Source organism: Pristiophorus japonicus, chromosome 8, assembly GCF_044704955.1.
Source record: "Pristiophorus japonicus isolate sPriJap1 chromosome 8, sPriJap1.hap1, whole genome shotgun sequence".
In the NCBI taxonomy this organism is placed as follows: domain Eukaryota; kingdom Metazoa; phylum Chordata; class Chondrichthyes; family Pristiophoridae; genus Pristiophorus; species Pristiophorus japonicus.
The window spans coordinates 141,558,692-141,581,185 of record NC_091984.1 but is presented as its reverse complement, the minus strand read 5'-3'; the positions used below and the strand labels follow the sequence as shown (position 1 = coordinate 141,581,185).

Below are 22,494 nucleotides of genomic sequence, written 5' to 3'. Positions count from 1 at the left end.
GGAGGGGCACCAGTAAATAGGGGATAGGGGAGGGGCACCAGTAAATGGGGGATAGGGGAGGGGCATCAGTAAATGGGGGATAGGGGAGGGGCACCCGTAAATAGGGGATAGGGGAGAGGCACCAGTAAATAGGGGGATAGGGGAGGGGCACCTGTAAATGGAGAACCAGCCCACACTGCGATATGGTGCGCACTAGGTCCGTGCAGCAGAGCAGGTCTCTAGTTATCCTGGTTAACCCTTGCCACTGGATAAACACCTAACTCTGTCAAGCCCGTGTGGTGGCTGATGTGGAATGGTCACCACACATTAAAAAAAAATCCACGCACAGGCATCTTCCAACAACTCAATTGGAGTTCAGCACTGGAACATCGGGTTCTTCTTTGAAACATGTGGAAGCAAGTCATCCTCGTTCGAGGGACCGCCTATGATGATGATGATGACCATCTTACCTTTTAATCTATTTTCCAAGTCCACTTTAGCCAATTCTGTGTACAGACCTTTGTAATTGCCTTAATTTAGGTTTAAGACACTAGTTTGAGACCAAAGTTCTCACCCTCGTACTGAATGTGAAATTCTATGTTATGATCACTCTTCCCCAGAGGATCCTTTACTGTGAGATCATTAATTAATCCTGCCTCATTGTTGTACAATGTATTGTTCTAAGAAATTGTCCTGAATAGACTCTAGGAACTCATCCTCAAGGCTACTATTGCCAATTTGATTTGTCTAATCTATGTGAAGATTAAAGTCGCCCATTATTTCTTTGATATATATGCTGTCCTACAGTATAGCTATTGTTAGGGAGCCTGTAGACTACTCCCACCAGTGACTTCTTTCCTTTGCTGTTTCTTATCGCTACCCAAACTGATTCTACATCTTGATCTTCTGAGCCAAGATCCTTTCTCATTACTGCACTGATCTCATCCTTTATTAACAGAGCTACCCCACCTCCTTTTCCTTTCTGTCTATCCTTCCAAAATATCAAATATCCCTGAACATTCAGTTCCCAGCCTTGGACACCTTGCAACCACGTTTCTGTAATGGCCATCAGATCATATCCATTTATTTCTATTTGTGCCATTAACTCATCCATCTTGTTATGAATGCTGCGTGCATTCAGACAAAGAGCATTTAAATTTGTATTTTTACCATTTTTCCCTACTGTGACTCTACTTTCTGGTACACTCTTATGTTTGTATGCTCTGTTCTGTCGTGTCACACTCTGGTTATCATTATCCCTATCACTACCCTGCACTATTGCCTTCTCCTTTCTCTTTGAATTTTTAAAAATTTCCACCCACCTGAAACCGCCCCCGCCCCACCCCCCCCCCCCCCACCCACCACACACTATTTTGTTTAATCTACAGCCCTAGTTATTTGATTCGCCAGGATGTTTCAAGTGAAGCCCATCCCAATGGAACAGCTCCCTCTTTCCCCACTACTGGTGCCAGTGCCCCATTAATTGAGACCCATTTCTCCCACACCAATCTTTGAGCCATGCATTCAACTCTCTGATCTTATTGACCCTATGCCAATTTGCTCGAGTCTCGGGTAGTAATCCAGAGATTATTACCTTTATGGTTCTGTTTCTTACCTTAAGCCCTAGCTACTCATATTCCCTCAGCAGAACCTCTTTCTTAGTCTTGCCTATGTCGTTGGTACCTACTTAGACCTTGACAGCTAAATCTTTCCCCTCCCACTCCAAGTTCCTCTCCAGCCCAGAGGAGATGTCCTTAACCCTGGCATCGGGCAGGCAACACAGCCTTCGACTCATACTCTAGACTGTAGAGAACAGTATCTATCCCCTTAACTATACTGTCCCCTTCCACTACTACATTTCTTTTTACTCACCCAACTTTAATGGCCCCATGCACCACGGTGCTGAGGTTAGTTTGTTCATCCTCCTTGCAGACCCTGCTCTCGTCCACACAGGGAGCAACAACCTGTTGGACAAGTGCAAGGGCTGAGGCTCCTCCAATGCTACATTCTGGATCCCCATACCTGCCTCACTTGTAGTCCACCACGGACCAGATCTGAAGTTCTTAACCTAAGGGGAGTGACTGCCTCCTGGAACGAAGTGTCTTTGTCCCTCCCTGATGCATCACAGTGTTCAAAGCTCGGACTCTAGCTCATCAACTCTGAGCCGAAGTTCCTTGAGCTTCAGACACTTACTGCAGATGTCATTGGTGTCCAGCAGCTCCCACATGCTACAGCTGCAACAAATCATCTGCTCTGCCATTTCTATTGTATTTTATTTAACTAATTAGGTTTTCAAGTTTTGAAATATCACTCTATTGTCTATTTATAGTTTTTAATCTAGGCAATAACCTTGTTGAATTGATTACATTTAGTTATGTTTTAGGTCTTTACTGTAACAGCCCACAGTCCTATTTGTTTATATTTATTTTTTTATATATCAAGCAGCACCTCATGCACGCACCTCACCGATTTTCCGCACTCGCCAAATTCCGTTGCACTCGGGTAAACTTGCTCTGTTCTAATACTTTTATTAATGTGCTTACTGTTTTACTTGCCCTGATTAAACATTTTAATTTCCCAGCTCTTAGTTTAAACCAATGCCCTAGTTTAGAAAAAAATGATGATAAATACTAACCAACCAATCACTTACCTGATTTCCTGTGACATCATACTTTTCCTGTTTTTCAAACTCTTGATTCGAAAGAGGTCCGTCTGCTCCCGCTGCTACTCCCAACTGATGTGTTGGCGCAGATTTTGACAGGCAGCAAACTGGACTTTCATGCCAGGTGTAAACACACATCCATTGGAGGGAGCAGCGTGCGGCGGCCTGCCACTTCAGGGAGCAGCGTGTGCTGTTGAGGAGGGTGACAGCTGACTGCAGTGCGGGCAGGTACAGCATGAGCGGCGAGGTCGGGGTGAAGGAGCGGCAAGAGTTCGTAGAGGGATGTGATCGGGGCCCAGGAGGCGAAAGTTCGGGGCCCAGAAGAGGTGAGGGCCCAGGGGCAGCCCACACTGGGATATATGTGCGCACTAGGTCCGTGTAGCAGAGCTGGTCTCCAGTCTTCTTGGTTAATCCTTGCCACTGGACCAAGGCCTAGCTCTGTCAAGCCCGTGTGGTGGCTGGTGTGCAACGGTCACCACACGGTAAAAAAATCCACGCACAGGCATCTTCCACCCTTCAGGATGTAGTTTGGGACCCGGAATATCATTGAAACACCTGTGAACTCATCCGTTCTCGACGTGGAAGCAAGTCATCCTCGTTTCAAGGGACTGCGTATAATGACGATGATGATGACACAGTCCTTTCCCCTCACTCCTTAGATGCACTTAAAAAAAACCTCTATGAATAGCCAGAAGAGAAGGCATCATTTATTTACACACCAGATAGTGAATATGGAAATCAGAAGACACAAAGTAACCTTGTAAAGACTTGCATTTATTTAGCACCTTTCAGTCTCAAGAACATCCCAAAGCCTTTTACAGAAAATGAAGTACTTTTGAAGTGTCAACACTGTTGTAATGTGGGAAACATGACAGCCAAATTGTGCACAGCAAGATCCCACAAATAGCAATGTGATAATGATCAACCTGTTTTTTTTAGTGTTGCTGGTTGAGGGATAAATATTGGCCAGGACTGGAGATAATTCCCCTGCTCTTCAAAAATGTGCAGTGGGATCTTTTATGTCCACCCGAGAGAGCAGAGGGGGCCTCGGTTTAACGTCTCATCCGCAAGACAGCACCTCAACAGTGCAGCACTCCCTCAACACTGCACTGGAGTGTCAGCCTGGATTATGGGCTCAAATCTCTGGAGTGGGACTGGAATCCATGACCTTCTGACTCAGAGGCGAGTGTGCTACCCACTCAGCCACGGCTGACAGCTAATGGAGCATAAAAGGCCAGCGTGTGGAAATTAGTCAAGGCTGAGTGGAGGTTGATTGCTTGAGAACTGTTAATACAAGGATCCTCCCGAAAAGAGCAACTGGTTGAGGGGCGAGTTTTGGCCAGGGTTATAAACCATAAGCGTTGGGAACGGCAGGCGGCATCGTCGATTTTGTGACCCCAGCCAAACGCTCCCTGCGGGGAAAGTCTGCCAGAATCTGTGGCTACTCTTCCCGCCAAAAAGATCCAATTGGCTACGGGAATCTCAGAACAGCAAGTGCTACTCGTGAGTGCGTCATGCCCATGAAGCTATTAGCAATTACTGAACAGCAGGACTCTGCCCAATCATCCTCAATCCCCAACTGCAACCCTCTGAAGTGAACGTCTGACCCGAAGAGAAATGGAACTTTCAAACATCACATCTGTCACGGGTTTTGGACCAGAGTAAAATATTTCCAGATAATTTACATTTTCCGGCTATTGCAACTGCCCCAATACCATTTATGATTTTAATTAAACACCTAAATATATCCCTTGCTAATACTGCATTGGAAAAATTAAAACATTTCATCTGGTAAAAATGGGAAAACAACATAGGAACAGGAGTTGGCCATTCAGCCCCTCGAGCCAGCTCCACCATTCAGCATCTTACCTGCCTTGGTTCTGTAACCCTTAATTTCCCATCCGAATAAAAATCTATCAATCTGTTTTGAAATTATCAATCAACACCCCTAAAAAGCTGTTGAGGCTGGGGGGGAAAGAGAGTTCTAGATTTCCATCACCCTTTGCATGGAGAAGTGCTTTCTAATTTCACTCCTAAACAGCCTGGCTCTAATTTTGTGCCTTCTTGTTCTGGACTCTCACACCAAAGGAAATCGTTTCTCTCTATCTACCCTTTCAAATCAACTCATTTAATCATCTTAAACACCTCAATTAGATCAACCCTTAATTTCCTTCAAATTAATTCACCCCACAAATTCTCCCCCAGCCCCCACGCTCCGCAGCACCACCAACCAAATGCCCAAATTGTCCCTCTTCTGTGGACACCTAGCCCGTGACTACTGTTCAATGGGTGAGCCCAGTCCCAGAGTGTCAGAAGGCCATTCAGCCGAGGGGTGGGAGCTTACAGCCAAGCCCGGTCCTGCTCACACTCCAGGGCCACACAGGCGCACTTTGCAGCGGGTGTCACGGGCTAGCGCTCAGGAGTGGGTAACCTGGCCGGCTTCGATTACCGCCCCACCCCCCAACACCTCTTCCCCCAAAACCCAGGGGCACCGAGGCAAATGTTAGCACCCCTACGGCCGCACTGAGATTGAACCTGGGAACTTGGCAGTCTGTAGGGTTCCGTGATGCACTGAGAGCCACTGGGGGTTTGGAGGGGATGGGGAGGTGCGGCAGTCGGAGTTTGAGTGCAGATTGTACAGACTGCAAGTGGCAGCTCATGTGCCATAGGAAAGTAAGGATTCTTCAAGTGGCGTTCGCTGGCAGTGCAATTAACTTTGGCTGTTAATTCCCCACAGGAAAAACAAGACTGCGGCACAGTGTGACCCCCATCTCAGAAAGGACAAAGATAGCAGTAAAATACAGTGCCGCTTTACCGTCAGTCCAAAATGAAGGTACAAAGTGCAGGCGACACACACATACTAAAGTATAACAGCAAGGGCATCTTGATAGTGACAACTGCAGTGTAGAGTTGTGAGTACGTTGTAAAGGTTTACTCCATTGGAAATATTCTGCGTTAACCCTTTGTGATCTGAAGGACTGGGGAGGAGTTGATTTAAAAGGGAAAACGCTACCTCAGAAACACGCGGTCTAACTTTACTCGGGTGGAAGAGGAAGTTCGGGGGACGGGGGGAGAAGAAATATAAAGAGCGTTGGTTGAGAATGGTGAGGAGTAACCACAGTTGAAAATTAACGCTCTGCTCATGATTTTTACTTGAAATGCAACGACCATAGAATATTCCACCGGCACATTGTGAGACTCTCCCACCCCACCACCACCCCGAACAATATGACTTGTTCCCTCCAGCTCATCCCACCTCTGCTTTTAAAGGGCCATGCCACATTACACCACACTGCTGCTCTTTCCCTGGGTGGGGGGGGGGGCTAGGGGAGGGGAATACATCAGCTTGTGCCAACGCAGATGAAGAAAGTCATACCAAGCCCGAATTCAGTCGTTCCTCAGTTTTCTGCCGCTGTTGCTCATTATCTTCTCAGCCTGCGCCTGGCAAGAACAAGCAGGAAGGGGTCAGCCTGGGTGCGAGCGGGAAAGCGTCACTAGCTGGTCAGCCATGTAGTCAGAAACAGCCAAAGCTGCTCACTTCTGATTGCATGAATCGACAGGTTAACGGACTATACCATGCTGGTCAGACACACCAGCCCTCACTGGCTAACAGAGAGCTAAAAAAAGGGGAATTATATATTTTATTTCCTCAACGCACCAGTAAGGCACTAAAAAAGGTTGATCTACAATGCATCCTTTTTAAAAAATATATAATTTGTATGATAGGGTTTTGTGGGGATAATTTTCAATGGGTTCCCTTCCCAAGGTGAGTGGTTGAAGTTAGGGGTTTGCAGGGAATGCTTATTCTTCAGTGTCAACCTCCCCTTCCCATGAATAAACTGGACATCGCCATTCACCACATCACCCTGAGCCTGTTAGAATGGAGACCCGGCAAAACCCAATTATGGCTTCATCCCTTCTGCTGCAGATGCGGGAGGGGTTTGTCCCTCCACAGGTGGTAGCCCTCAGGTAACTCGCCACAAGCGAACATTACTAGGTTATTCGACTGGGGGAGGCACCACAGCTTAGCCCTATCCTATCTGTACCTCGTATCCATACACACACACACACACACACACACAGTGATCAGGAGCAGGAGCTCGGCTCTTGATATTTTCCATTTTGCTCAGCTCTATTATAAGGGCCTCAAACTGCACCGCTGGCTGCGATAAGCTGGCTCGGGGCAGATCAGGGCTGGAAGCTGACTACACAGCGGGACAGCCTCCTTTACCCACCCGCCCCATCAAGGGAGCTGGACAGAAAAAATTTGAACTGTTTAAAAAAGACAGGAACCCTCTTACTCAGGTCCGAGATAAACAATACATTCCTCCACCCTGTGGGGTGCGGCTGTGTGTGTGAGACCTTCGATCTTTGCTGTTAGCGCAGCCCTGCTTTAATATTTAACCGTTTCTATGAATGATTTTTTTTTTTTAAAACACACAATAGAAATTCTGCGGCAACTCTGCAATTGGAAAATGCAGTGGCCAGAGCTAGGACGACGTGTTCGCTGGAGAAAACTCTTCCCACTTGGCAACAGAAAGCCCATGGCCTGGTCTGGACAACTGGCCCATGAAAAGCATGCACCACAGAATGGAAGGCTGTTCTTTTGTTTTTCCAATTCCCGCCCCCGCCTCCTCCTCCTCCTCTCTCTGACACAAACAGTTCAGATCCGACTCTATCGATTTAGATAGTGAATAATAATATCAGCACCACAAGCAGGATAATTAGTAGGATGACGATTCCACACCATTGTCGTCGATCTGAGGAAGGAAACAAAATGTCATTTAAAAAAGAACACATTATTCATGTCCTTCACAATCTTTCTGCATGCCTGCATGAGGGAGCCGGACTGGTTTTTGACTGGGGCAGATTGCATCATATGAAAGTGAAGTGCCTTTATGGATAACACTTGGCCCTTGTGATCACCTGGTCTGGTTCCGATCACCTGAGGGGTGATTTTCCAAGGTATTTTTTTCCCTTATTGGCCCTGGGATTTTTTTCAGCTTTTTTGCCTCTCCCAGGAGACGACTGCAGGGATGTGTTTAGTCACGATACTCCAGATTGGGAGGGGAGGGGGGAAGGGCAGGATTAATGGACCAACTGGTCTTTTCTTGCCCGTAAATTCCATATGTTAGGAACCTCATCTTCCCATCCCTCCCCACACACAGAAGCCTCCACTGTGCCCTTCACCGTCTGCAGGTGGTGGCACTGCCAGCTGCAGGGCAAGCACAAGAGCAGCGAGCAACTCTCCATATCGAGCAGGAGGCTTGCTGAAGCCTTGTGAGCAGTGGACATGTTCCCCTCAGCTGACACTTCACTGCTGGTGCATTTTTACTGCGGGCTGAAGAAACCGGGTTAGCTCTAATGGCGATTCATCTTACCGCACAGTCCTCCGCAAGAGCGAAGCTGCTCTGCCTCAGTGTCACCCGTGGCTCAGTGGGCAGCACTCTCGCCTCCGAGTCAGAAGGTTGTGGGTTCAAGTCCCGCTCCAGGGACTTGAGCACATAATCCAGGCTGACACTCCCAGTACAATACGCTGCACTGTCGCAAATTCTATCTTTCAATTGAGATATTAAATCACCTATCCTCTCAGGTGGGCAGTATTTCAAAGAGCAGGGGAGAACTCCCAGTTTTCTGGGCTAATATTTATCCCTCAACCAACACCTAAAAAAAAAAATTATCTCCTGGACTAGTTTCGATCGCCTAAGATGGGTCGGAGAGGAATTTCCCAGATTGGCCAGGTTTTTTTTCTTTTAAATGTATTGCTTGAACAATGGGTCTCAAAGGCAGTATTCATGCAATACATTTAAAAGAAAAAAAAAACAAAGCAACGTGATCCTAATTCTTGATCAATCTTTGTCCTAAGATGCACCACAGAGCCTGAGTTTATGTGGTCAGTTGGCACAATTAGCAGTTACAGCACCAGTTGGTGCAAGTTTCTGAGACACAGATTTAACTGTGATATGAGTCAACGACCCAGCTAGAAAACAAACCACATACGCCCCGGTGTCACTTCCTGGCAAGTTCCCCCTTCACACTTCCTGTTCCATTCCACAACTTCCTGCTGGCTGAGACTCAGTTCTCTGAATCAAAACCCAGTACCATATTTGGGGATTTCCAACCAGCTGCCTACACATTCCTGGTGTCTGAGCAGACACTGTGTAGCAACACTCCACTATCAGAAGCCAGAGGCAGCCCTGCTGAACAGAAAAGCCACATTAAATGTGAACCACTGGCCAGTCAATCATGGACTTGAGCTTCTTAAAACAAACAAGCAAACCAGTCTGCTTCCCCCCTCCCCCCCCCAAACTCTGAGTTTAAATAAAGCAGTTCGTTAACATAACTGGCCACCGAACACTTCTCAGTAATAACCAACACTCGTGCTAGGAGTTTATTTCCCCATTTTGATTTGCTTCGCTGCTCTTCTGAAGGCATCAACACCAAAGAGACCAGCAGGCCTTCCCTAGCTCATGGCGACAGAGAATGGGATGGTGAATTAAGATGGCAATCTGCCACTCCCCACTCTATCCTCGGCCTCCTACGCTGTTCCAATAAAGCTCGACAAATAGCACCCTTATCTTTCGAATAGGCACTAATTCTGGACTCAACACCAATTTCAATAACTTCAGATAATAACCACCACTCCCAATGTTTCAGACAATAACCACCACTCCCAATGTTTCAGACAGCAGCTCTGGTAATGGTTCTGTCGTTGCCATTTACATCTCCACTGGACCCATCTTTTGTTTTTTTACTTGTCCCATTACCACCCCTTTTTGCCTATCATTAACCCTTTTGTTATTGAATCTCTCCTGCCTTCCACCCCATCACAGACCTTCCCGCCTCTGTCCACAGCCCCCCCACCGCCTTTCTCTGCCACTGTACTTGCTTCTAAACTGGTTACATATCTTAACTTTTCTCAGTGCTGACGAAGGGCCATTAACCTGAAACCTTAACTCATTCACTCTCCACAGATGCTGCCTGACCTGCTGAGTGTTGCCAGCTTTTTTTGCTTTTATTTTAGTACTCCGATTTCTGGCTTGGTTTTAATACGAGATATGAATGTAGCAAGTCTGAAACAAAATTTACTTTCTCAACTCTAATTCTCAATCCCCCCCTGCGACTCAGCACTCTCTCAGAGCAGCACCAGCACACCAATAGTAGCACTGCATCGAGTGGGGAAAGCACAGCTGGGTTGAAAATTATAAATATGTATTTGGAATTGCCAGAGCTTTAAATAAATCATGGTGTTGATAGTCAACATTCCACAAGCTCGTTACAAGCCGAGTGATTATGCGTTAGATTGAGAGAGATTGTAGCTGGTGAAGAACACGTTCGATATGATCAGGATATTACAGGCTTAACTTCTTCCAGTTCTGATGAAAGGTCATCGACCTGAAACGTTAGCTCTCATTGTGTCCACAGATGCTATCTGACCTGCTGAATGTTTCAAGAATTTTCTGTTAGAATCATAGAATGACACAGCACAGGAGGCCCATCGTGCCTGTGCCAGCTCCATGGTAGAGCGATCCAGTTAATCGCACGCCTCTGCTCTTGCCCCATAGTCCTGAAAATGTTTTTCCCATCATGTAGTTATCCAATTCTCTTTTGAAAGTTACTATTGAATCTACTTCCACCACCCTTTTAGGCAGTACATTCCAGATCACAACAACTCACTGTGTAAAAGTTTCCCGATGTCGTCTCTGGTTCTTTTGCTAATCACCTTAAAACTGTTCTCTGGTTACCGACAGTTTTTCTTTATTTACTCTAACAAAACCATTCATGATTTTGAACACCTCTATCAAACTTTCTCTTAACCTTCTCTGCTCCAAGGATACCAACCCCAGCTTCTCCAGGTAACTGAAATCCCTCATCCCTGGTACTAAGGCCTTGACATCCTTCCCAAATTGAACATCATACTCCCTAAATACTGCCTAACCAGTATTTGATAAAGGTTTAGCATAACCTCCTTGCTTTTGTACTCTACGCCTCTATTAATAAAGCCAAGGAACCCCTATGCATATTTTAAACAGCCTTCTCAACTGGTATTGCCACCTTCTATAGTCCTTCCGCTCTTTTAGGATTGTACCATTTAGTTCATATTGCCTCTTCTCATTCTTCCTACCAAAATGTATCACTTCACACTTCTCGGTGTTAAACTTCACCTGCCATGTGTCTGCCCATGTTCTAAAGTCTCTACTCTCTGCTTTCTGTCACTTAGCCATTGCATATCCATGGCTCTTTGATTCCATGGGCTTTAATTTTGCTAACAAATCTATTACGTGGTACTGTGTCAAGCACCTTTTGAAGGTCCATATACACATCATCAACCGCATTACCCTCACCAACCCTCTCCGTTACTTTATCAAAGAACTCGATCAAGCTCGTCAAACACGATTCCCCTTTAACAGATCCATGCTGACTTCATTTATTAACCCATACTCTTCCAAATACATTTATGGTTGACTGCCCTCTGAAATGGCCCAGCAAGCCACTCAGTTGTACCAACCCGCTACAACAAAGTTAGCACCGTGGGAGGTACCTTCACCGCACAGACTGCAGCGGTTCAAGGTGGCGGCTCACCACCATCTTCTCGGGGCAATTAGAGATGGGCAATAAATGCTGGCCCGTGAATGAAAAAAAAAATTGTCTCTAAAAGTTTCCCCCACCACCGACGTTAGGCTGACTGGCCTGTAGTTGCTAGATTTATCGCTCTCCCTTTTTTAAAAAACAAGGATGTAACAATTGTAATCATCCAGTCCTCTAGCACCAACCCCATATACAAGCAAGATTAGAAGATTGTGGCCAGGGAGCTCTAGGTTTGGATTCCCTTTCTTACCCCCTCGTGGAATGTGTCTACTCTGTATCCGAACCATCTCCTCTTTGAAGGCCTCCCACAGAGAGTGGAGAGCACCAGTTCAAACTGTCACAGGAGCATCCAGTCGTGCCCCGGTAACTGCCCCCAAAGGAAGTGGAGTGTGGGAAATTGCACTCCGCTTCCATTGAGGGGTGGCAAGGCCAATTCTGCGGCGGGAGCAGGATTTCCACGTTGGGGGCTAAAATTCCCTGCCCCAGAAGGTTACTGCCCCCAAGATGGGAGCCTGTGCGGGGAGGCAGAGGGCAGATGAGGGGAGACGGGGGCGGGGGATGGAGGGGAGAGTATGGAGGGGGATGGATGGAGATGGGGGGGGGGGGCGGGGCGGAGAAACCCAGGGCGGGGGACAGGAGAGGCCACATTGCAGCGAAGGTCTGGGGGGGGCGAAGTGTGTTGGAGGGGCGGGCCTGGGGGCTCTGTGCCTCGGTGCGGGGAGTGTTCGGAGTGGGGTGGACGAGTTGACTGCGCAGATGGCGGTTGGTGGATGTGGTGTGGTTGGCATCGCGGGGGCGTGGCTCCGGGGTGGCCGGGGCTGGGGGCTCGACATCCAGAGGTGGTCGGCATTTGGGAAGGTTTCTGACGGGACGGGGCGGGTTGGGTGCGGGGGGAGTGTTCTCGGTGTTGGGTGGGTCCAGAGCCGGGGGGTGGCACGCGCTTGGGATGGGGGGTGGGCTGTTTGGGGCTGGGATTGGGAGAGACTTCTTCACTCGGGGAGTTGATGGCTTGTGGGGTTCCCTGCCGCGGCGGGTTGTTATGCCAGTTCGTTGGATGTGTTCGCTGCGGCTGGGGGGGGAGGGGGGTTCGGGGGCGGGTGGTGTGCGGAGGGGGGGTGGGGGAGGGAGGTGCTGGGGTGGGTGATCAGCCATGATCTTGTTGAATGGCGGTGCAGGCTCGAAGGGCCGAATGGCCTACTCCTGCACCTATTTTCTATGTTTCTATTGTTCAATTACTGTTTTGCCGAACAATTTTTGATTCCAATCCAGATTCCTGGGCCAGATCCCTTTTCAACTCACTGAAGTTAGCCTCCTCCAGTTGAGTATTTTTATGCTGATTGTACCTTGTCCTTTTCCATAACTATTCTAAACCGGATTATAAATCACTGGTCGCCAAATGCCCTCCTGGGATTGATTCCTAGGATGAGAAGGTTGTCCATGAGGAAAGATGGAGAGTAGATTGGGCCAATACTTTCTGGAGTTTAAGAAAGAAAGATTTGCAGCGCCTTTCATGACCACCAGACATTTCAAAATGCTTTACAGCCAATGAAGTACTTTTGAAGTGTAGTCACTGTTCTAATGTGGGAAACGCAGCAGCCAATTTGCACATAGCAAGTTCCCACAAAGAGCAATGTGATAATGACCAGATAATCTGTTTTTGTTATGTTGATTGATGGATAAATATTGGCCAGGATACCGGGGATAACTTGCCTGCTCTTCTTCGAAATAGTGTCATAGGATCTTTTACGTCCACCTGAGAGAGCAATCGAGGCCTCGGTTTAACGTCTCATCCAAAAGACGGCACTTCCAACAGTGCAGCGCTCCCTCAGCACTGCACTGGAGTATTAGTCTAGATTTATCTGCTCAAGTTTCTGGAGTGGGACTTGAACCCACAACCTTCTGACTCAGAGGGGAGCGTGCTATCCATTGAGCCACAGCTGACATTTTAGAAGAATGATAGATGATATCAGTAAAAAGATTCTGAGGAGGATTGACAGGGTAGACACTGAGGTGTTTTTGCTTGGCTGGAGAGTCTAGAACTAGGGGTAACAATCTCAGGATAAGGGGTCAGCCATTTAAGAGTGAGATGAGGAGGAATTTCTTCACTGAAGAGGTTGTGAATCTCTCTACCCCAAAGGGCTGTGGATGCTGAATTGTTGAGTACGAGATAGATTTTTGGACTCTAGTGGAAATCAAGGGATATAGAGATTGGGTGGGAAAGTATAGTTGAGGTCAAAGACCAGCCATAATCTGATTAAATGGCAGAGCATGTTCGAGGGGCTGTATGGCCTACTCCTAATTCTTATGTTATGTTATGTTATGTTTTCCACTGAAACATGCTCCACTTCATTGAATAGAACTAGATCCAGCATGGCTTCTTCATTGGGCCAGAAACACTGATCAAGAAAGTTCTCCTGTATACATTTCAGGAATTTCTTCCCCCTTTAGGTTGTTACTATCCTTGTTTATATAGGATGACTGAAGTCCTCCATTATTACTCCATAGTTCTTGCATCTTTTTGTAATTTGCCTCCAAATCTTCTCGAGCACAATAACCTAAGCTGACACTCCACTGCAGTGCTGAGGGAGTGCTGCACGGTCGGAGGTGCTGTCTTTCGAATGAGACGTTAAATATAGCCTCTCTCAGGTGAACATAAAAGATCCCACGGCACTATTTCTAAGAAGAGCAGGGGAGTTATCTCCGGTGTCCTGGCCAATATTGTCCCTCAATCAACATAACAAACAGATTATCTGGTCATTATCACATTGCTGTTTGTGGGAGTTTGCTGTGCACAAATTAGCTGCCAGTTTCCCACATTACAACAGTGACTACACTTCAAAAGTACTGAACTGGATGTCAAGTACTTTGGGATTTTGAGGTCATGATAGGCACTATATAAATACAAGTCTTTCTTTTCTTTCTCGATCTCTTTCCCACTATTTGGTGCTCTATAAGAATACACCAAGTAACGTAATAGCTCCTCTGTTGTTCCTTAATTCTAACCAGACTCTGGGCTAGAACCTCAAGAGTATTACCTCCATAATACTCTTGCGGATCCCACAAGGTCGTTCCATCGTTTGCGACATTGGTTGCCCTCACGCACCTCGTTGGTCGCCGGCAAGACCACCTCTGCTATCTCAGTCCATATCCTCTGGTATGCCTTTGGGGTGGCTTCCCACGCCCTCCCTGTGTCAAATCACCCCAGTGTAACTCGAACTCCTTCAGGAGGAAGGTATTTGCCTCGTCCGAGAACCTCCTAGCTCTTTGGCGCCCTCCAATGTGCTCCTTTTCCACCTCACTGCTCGCTCCAGCGTCAATCTCCACAACGGGCTGTGATGCCTCCTCCTCCTTCTCTCTCCATTAAAGGCCAAATAAGTGGCTGGTAACAGCTACTTTTTGTTTGCCTACTTGCTGTGAAACTCTAAAGTCTCCCTCCTTCCTCCCAAAGCAGCCACACCACACCCAGACATGCTTTCAGTCCCTCTGAGCTCCCCCTCTCTCTGTCTCCTCTTCTGCGCATGTCATGATGACCCTTGACCTCCAGAATTGCAGGAATCGAGTGTTGCCATGCCTTTGTTAAGGACGGCAGGTCAAAAAAATTTAACGCTACCGCCCATTTGATATTGCTCGCGGTAACGCCCATTTTCAAAAATGGAAACTAGGTGTTTTGAGAATGGGCGAGAAGCCGGCGATCTGAAAACCCTTTTTTAACGCCCACTTCGGAAATAACACCCATTTTTGGGGGCACGTCCGGACTGGGTGGCGTCGGGGGGCACGTCCGGACTGGGTGGCGTCGGGGGGCACGTCCGGACTGGGTGGCGTCGGGGGGGTTTACGTCAGGACTGGGTGGCGTAGGGGGGGTATATTGGACTGGGTGGTGTAGGGAGAAATCGGGATGATAGTATTCATGGGCACTGATGGGGAGGACCCACACTGCCAGCTTGACTCAGTTGGCAGCATCCTCACCTCCGAGTTAGAAAGCTGCAGGTTCAAGCTCCGTGGCACAATACGTGGGCCTGTACTCCAGAGCAAAAGTATTACATTGATTTACATGTACTTATGTATTTATATAATTTGATTTGTAACAGTCATGAGTGACTATCAGATATGAGGCCTTTCACTTTTACCGGGAAGGTTTTACTCAAAATCTGCGGTCACGGTGCATGTTTTTAGGTAAAGAAGGATAATTTTCATAATAATGATGATTACAGCACATAGCAAGGATATCACGCAATGATCTCATGCCACCTGTGACCTTTTACAGAAGAAGCTCTCTACGATGAGGTCCGTGCAGAGGCGAACGGGTGGGGGACCACCAGTTGTCAGCGACATCACTGCCATGAGGTGAGGGTGCTCACACTCGTGGGGAAGCACTCCCGGACAGCCATGGACACATCTGTAGACACTGGAGTGATGCCACATGAATAAAGCTTACAACATTGCGGAATAGAAATGCCACATCTACTCATGTCCGATCATATGATAGATGATTTCTAAAATTGTCATAGAAATAATGATGGTCTAATGAAAATTATTGGAATGCAAATGTGTTGATGGTCATGAAATGTGATGTTTGCGACGATTTTGAGAGTGATGGTGCTTTTGTCATGCATATGCTGTGTATAGCATTGGACTCACCTTGTGACCCAAGCACCCTCTTCTCCTCTAACAACCTCATGTGTGTTTTTCAGCTCAGCCAGCAGCACGGCCCCAGACAAGGCCACAGAGGCCAGAAGGTGGGGGCGCGGGGCAGGAGTCGGCAGACGATCCTACATCTGGTGCTGAGGAGCTCCGATTCTCGCCCGTCAATCCGCTGGGTCTGTTCTCCACGGACGAGTGCGCGGATTTCGAGGAACCTGCAGCGCCACACTCCAGAAGCCATTCCACCCCAAAGCCATCTAGTGGTCCTCCGGTCATTCCCGCCTCCACTCTAGAGGTACCGGCCCAAAGTACCTCACCACAGGGCACCCCAATTGTCCCCAGGATGGTGCCGATCCCGCAGAGGCAAATCTGTTCCACGAGCGCCACATGACAGCGGAGAGATGGTCGACATTGGTGACCAGCTCATTGAAGCATTGGGGGCATATCCCGACAGCTGGCCACCATGACTGAGTACGTTCCGCAGATGGCAGAGTGCTGTGGAGCGAGGAGGGAAAGGGGTAGAGGCGGGGAGAAGGGGATGGAAGGAGGGAAGGAAATTGAGGTGCATGTCCGCAGGTGATGGTGGTGTTATATCTCCATCTGGGTGTATGCAATTTGTTGCAATGTATGGGGGCTGGGGACCACGCTTCTGCTTTGCCTTTGTATTCTGTGTTGTTGGACATGTTGAACATGTGATTGATGTCAATGGTGGAAAAAGTGGGGTGTGGGTGGGTGTTGGCTGTTATTGCCTGTGATACTTATGATTTCAGACCAATGCTGATATAAAATTTTTGTTTTGCCTTTTTTAAATAGGGGCTTTACATTTGCAGTTATCTTGACCTTTATTGCAAAGGGGATGGAGTATAAAAGCAGGGAAGTCTTGCTACAACTATATAAAGTATTGGTAAGGCCACACCTGGAATACTGCGTGCAGTTTTGATTTCTATATTTACAAAAAGATATACTTGCTTTGGAGGCAGTTCAGAGAAGGTTCACTAGGTTGATTCCGGGGATGAGGGGGTTGACTTATGAGGAAAGGTTGAGTAGGTTGGGCCTCTACTCATTGGAATTTAGAAGAATGAGAGGTAATCTTATCAAAACGTATAAGATTATGAGGGGGCTTGACAAAGTGGATGCAGAGAGGATGTTTCCACTGATGGGGGAGACTAGAACTAGAGGACATTATCTTAGAATAAGGGGCCGCCCATTTTAAACTGAGATGAGGAGAAATTTCTTCTCTCAGAAGGTTGTTAATCTATGGAATTCGCTGCCTCAAAGAGCTGTGGAAGCTGGGACATTGAATAAATTTAAGACAGAAATAGACAGTTCCTTGAGTGATAAGGAGATAAGGGGTTATGGGGAGTGGGCGGGGAAGTGGAGCCGAGTTCATGATTGGATCAGCCATGATTGTACTGAATGGCGGAGCAGACTTGAGGGGCCATATGGCCTACTCCTGCTCCTATTTCTTATGTTCTTATAACCTTGTTGCACATTGTCTCAGATAGCTGCACCGTTACACACTGTTGATTCCTTAACATGAAAGGGTTAAATACAACTCATCAACTGGCACCAGGGTGATAGAAACATAGAAAATAGGTGCAGGAGAAGGCCATTCGGCCCTTCGAACCTGCACCACCATTCAATAAGATCATGGCTGATCATTCCCTCAGTACCCCTTTCCTGCTTTCTCTCCAAACCCCTTGATCCCTTTAGCCGTAAGGGCCATATCTAACTCCCTCTTGAATATATCTAATGAACTGGCATCAACGACTCTGCGGTAGAGAATTCCACAGGTTAACAACTCTCTGAGTGAAGAAGTTTCTCCTCATCTCAGTCCTAAATGGCTTACCCCTTATCCTTAGACTATGTCCCCTGGTTCTGGACTCCCTCAACATCGTGAACACTCCCTCAATAGCAAGAACGTCCTTCCTCAGATTAGGAGACCAAAACTGTACACAATATTCCAGGTGAGGCCTCACCAAGGCCCTGTACAATTGCAGTAAGACCTCCCTGCTCCTATACACAAATCCCCTAGCTATGAAGACCAACATGTCATTTGCCTTCTTCACCACCTACTGTACCTGTTAGCCAACTTTCAATGACTGATGTACCATGACACCCAGGTCCCGTTGCACTTCCCCTTTTCCTAATCTGCTGCCATTCAGATAATATTCTGCCTTTGTGTTTTTGCCACCAAAGTGGATAACCTCACATTTATCCACATTATACTGCATCTGCCATGCATTTGCTCACTCACCTAACCTGTCCAAATCACCCTGCAGCCTCTTAGCATCCTCCTCACAGCTCACACCGCCACCCAGTTTAGTGTCATCTGCAAACTTGGAGATATTACATTCAATTCCTTCATCCAAATCATTAATATATATTGTAAAGAGCTGGGGTCGCAGCACTGAGCCCTGCGGCACCCCACTAGTCACTGGCTCCCATTCCGAAAAGGAACAGTTTATCCCGACTCTCTTCTTCCTGTCTACCAACCAATTCTCTATCCACGCCAGTACATTACCCCCAATACCATGTGCTTTGATTTTGCACACCAAGCTCATATGTGGGACCTTGTCAAAGGCCTTTTAAAAGTCCAAATACACCACATCACTGGTTCTCCCCTGTCCACTCTACTCGTTACATCCTCAAAAAATTCCAGAAGATTTGTCAAGCATGATTTCCCTTTCATAAATCCATTCTGACTTGGACCGATCCTGTCACTGCTTTCCAAATGCGCTGCTATTTCATCCTTAATAATTGATTCCAACATTTTCCCCACTACTGATGTCAGGCTAACTGGTCTATAATTACCAGTTTTCTCTCTCCCTCCCTACTTTTTAAAAAAGTGGTGTTACATTAGCTACCTTCCAGTCCATAGGAACTGATCCAGAATTGATAGACTGTTGGAAAATGATCACCAATGCATCCACTATTTCTAGGGCCACATCCTTAAGTACTCTGGGATGCAGACAATCGGGCCCCGGGGATTTATCGGTCTTCAATCCCATCAATTTCCCCAACACAATTTCCCACCTAATAAGGATATCCTTCAGTTTCTCCTTCTCACTAGACCCTCGGTCCCCTAGTACAATCGGAAGGTTATTTGTGTCTTCCTTCGTGAAGACAGAACCAAAGTATTTGTTCAATTGGTCTGCCATTTCTTTGTTCCCCATTATAAATTCACCCGAGTCCGACTGGGCACCACTGATGTCTGAGCTGCACACACACAGCAGTGTGTCAGTGTTGTCACTCACATCAACGCGCTTTCAGGCAAATCGTTCAGATTTCAGCTCCTCACGTAAGAGTGGGAATTTAAAAATGCGAGCCACACTGCTGCCGCTCGTTGAGAACAGTTCCACTTTTTGTGGGCGTTTTTTGGGGCGAGCGATATTGTGGGCGATGTGTGCGCGAGGTGGGGAAAGTGACGGCGGGCGATCTCCTGGGCATTAGTTTAGCCAAATGTGCTCTTTACAACAAAAAAAAGTGGGCGGGCGGTATTATTGAATTTCTGCTTTAATTCCGTGTGGAAAGTAACGCTGAGCGTTATGGGCATTGATTTCGCCCATTCTGATGATTCCGCCAAAAAAAAGTGGGCGGGCGGTAATACTTTTTCCTGTCGTTAACCACATGGGGAAAGTAACGCTCGGCGATAAATTTTCTAAAAATGCCCGCAAGTTTCCATTTTGTGCCAAAATGGGCGATATATGGCCGTTATACATCATTTCAGTGGTAAAATGGGCGTTAAGCATGCAAAAAAAAGTGGAGGTTTTAGCCCCCCCTCTTTGATCCCTCAACTACATCATCCCTCTGTAGTTTCTTTCATTAATACTGCCATCCCTTTCCTTTTTTTTCCTTCCACATCTTTCCTGAATACTTTCTAGCCATGAATATTAAGTTCCCAATCCTCCCCTTTTTTGAGCCAGATCTGTTTTTGCCACTATATCATAGTCTCTTGTAGCAACTTGTGCCTCCAGCTCAGCAACCTCATGTACCACACCCCATGCATTTACACACAAGCACTTCAAACCCATCTTAAAATGATTTACATTTTCCCCATCTGATCCCTCCTACTTCTGAACTACTCTTTACAAGAGTGCTAATTGCCTCTCCCAGTCCTCTTTGCACCTTGTTTCCCCTCTCTAATGTTTCATCCTGGTGCCCACCCCGCTGCCAAATTAGATTAAACCCTCCCCCACTGTACTAGTTAACCAAAGAGGACATTGGTCCCAGCTCTGTTGAGGTGCAACCTGTTCAGGTCCCTCTTGTCCCAGAACTGGTCCTAATGCCCTGGATTCTGAACCCCTCCCACCTGCACCATTTCTTCAGCCTACTTTTCCTGTACACATTAGCACATACTACTGGGAGTAATCCAGAGATTACTTTTGAGGTCCTACTTTTTAAAACTTAATAGCTCCTGAAACTCTGACTGCAGGAGCTCAACTCTTTTCCTTTCTATGTCATTGGTACTCGCTTGGACCATGGTTTATGGGGGCAGAGCGCATCGGGGCGGAGAGAGAGAAGAGAGGAAGTGGGGGGGAGAGAGATGAGAGGGGAGAGAATGGGAGGTGAGGATGGGAGGTGAGCGTGGGGGGGACACGTGAGCGTGAGGGAAAGAGGGAGGAGAGAGAGACAGAGAGAGAGAGAAAAAAAAGAAAGGAAAGAAAGATTTATATTGCACCTTTCATGACCACCACATGGCTCAAAGCGCTTCAGAGCCAATGAAGTACTTTGGAGTGTACTCACTGTTATAATGTGGGATACACGGCAGCCAATTTGTGCACAGCAAGCTCCCACAAGCAGCATTGTGATAATGACCAGATAATCTATTTCTTGTTATGATTGATTTGTGATAAATATTGGCCAGGACAATATATTGTAAACTCATGAGGTGTCAAAGAACCTTTGCAGAAGCAAAATTGATTAGAATTATTTTAAGAAATAATTAAAAGGTGTAAGGATTATGTCCCACCACTCACTCCTTAGGAGGAAGGTGGAAGGGGGGGGAGGAAGGGGGAAGGGGGAAGGAGGGAGGAAGGGGGAAGGGGGGAGGAGGGAGGAAGGGGGAAGGGGGAGGAGGGGGAGGAAGGGGAAGGGGGGGGAGGGAGAGGGGAAGGGGAAGGAGAAGGGGAAGGGGGAAGGAAGAGGGAAGGGGAGGGAAGGGGGAAGGGGGGAGGAAGAGAGGAATGGGGAGGAAGGAAGGAGGAGGAAGGGGGGAGGAGGGGAGGAGGAAGGGGAGGGGAGGAAGGGGAAGGGGGGAGGAAGGGGGAAGGGGGGGAGGAAGGGGGAAGGGGGGAGGAAGGGGGAAGGGGGGAGGAAGGGGAAGGGGGGGGAGGAAGGGGGAAGGGGGGGCGGAAGGGGGAAGGGGGGGCGGAAGGGGGAAGGGGGGCGGAATGGGGAAGGGGGGCGGAAGGGGGAAGGGGGGGGGAAGGGGGGAAGGGGGCGGAAGGGGGGGCGGAAGGGGGAACGGAAGGGGAAGGGGGGCGTAAGGGGGAAGGGGGGCGGAAGGGGAAGGGGGGGCGGAAGGGGGAACGGAAGGGGGAAGGGGGGCGGAAGGGGGAAGGGGGGGCGGAAGGGGGGCGGAAGGGGGGCGGAAGGGGGGCGGAAGGGGGAAGGGGGGCGGAAGGGGGAAGAGGGGCGGAAGGGGGAAGAGGGGCGGAAGGGGGAAGAGGGGGCGGAAGGGGGAAGAGGGGCGGAAGGGGGGGCGGAAGGGGGAAGGGGGGGAGGAAGGGGGAAGGGGGGGAGGAAGGGGGAAGGGGGGAGGAAGGGGGAAGGGGGGGAGGAAGGGGGAAGGGGGGAGGAAGGGGGGAAGGGGGGAGGAAGGGGGAAGGGGGGAGGAAGGGGAAGGGGGGGAGGAAGGGGGAAGGGGGGCGGAAGGGGGAAGGGGGGGCGGGAAGGGGGAGGGGGAAGGGGGGCGGAAGGGGGAAGGGGGGGCGGAAGGGGGAAGGGGGGCGGAAGGGGGAAGGGGGAAGGGGGGCGGAAGGGGGAAGGGGGGGCGGAAGGGGGAAGGGGGGCGGAAGGGGAAGGGGGGCGGAAGGGGGAAGGGGGGGCGGAAGGGGGAAGGGGGGGCGGAAGGGGGAAGGGGGGGCGGAAGGGGGAAGGGGGGGCGGAAGGGGGAAGGGGGGCGGAAGGGGGAAGGGGGGGCGGAAGGGGGAAGGGGGGCGGAAGGGGGAAGGGGGGGCGGAAGGGGGAAGGGGGGCGGAAGGGGGAAGGGGGGGCGGAAGGGGGAAGGGGGGCGGAAGGGGGAAGGGGGGGCGGAAGGGGAAGGGGGGCGGAAGGGGAAACGGAAGGGGGAAGGGGGGGCGGAAGGGGGAAGGGGGGCGGGAAGGGGAAGGGGGGCGGAAGGGGGAAGGGGGGCGGAAGGGGGAAGGGGGGCGGAAGGGGGAAGGGGGGCGAAGGGGGAAGGGGGCAGAAGGGGGAAGGGGGGGCGGAAGGGGGAAGGGGGGGCGACAGGGGGAACGGAAGGGGAAAGGGGGGCGGAAGGGGAAAGGGGGGGCAGAAGGGGGAACGGAAGGGGGAAGGGGGGGAGGAAGGGGGAAGGGGGGGAGGAAGGGGGAAGGGGGGAGGAAGGGGGAAGGGGGGGAGGAAGGGGGGAAGGGGGGAGGAAGGGGGAAGGGGGAAGG

General features: G+C 49.0%; 1 protein-coding gene across 1 annotated transcript in view; it reads right to left on the bottom strand.

The window, feature by feature from the left end:
• Positions 1-3,394: 3,394 nt before the first annotated feature.
• Positions 3,395-22,494, bottom strand: part of LOC139268769 (syntaxin-6-like) — a 40,151-nt gene continuing 21,051 nt past the window's right edge. Inside the window, exon 8 of the mRNA XM_070887448.1 lies at positions 3,395-7,401. Within this exon, the coding sequence (XP_070743549.1) occupies positions 7,325-7,401 (77 nt within the window). The 3' untranslated portion in view covers positions 3,395-7,324. The remainder of the gene's footprint in view (positions 7,402-22,494) is intronic.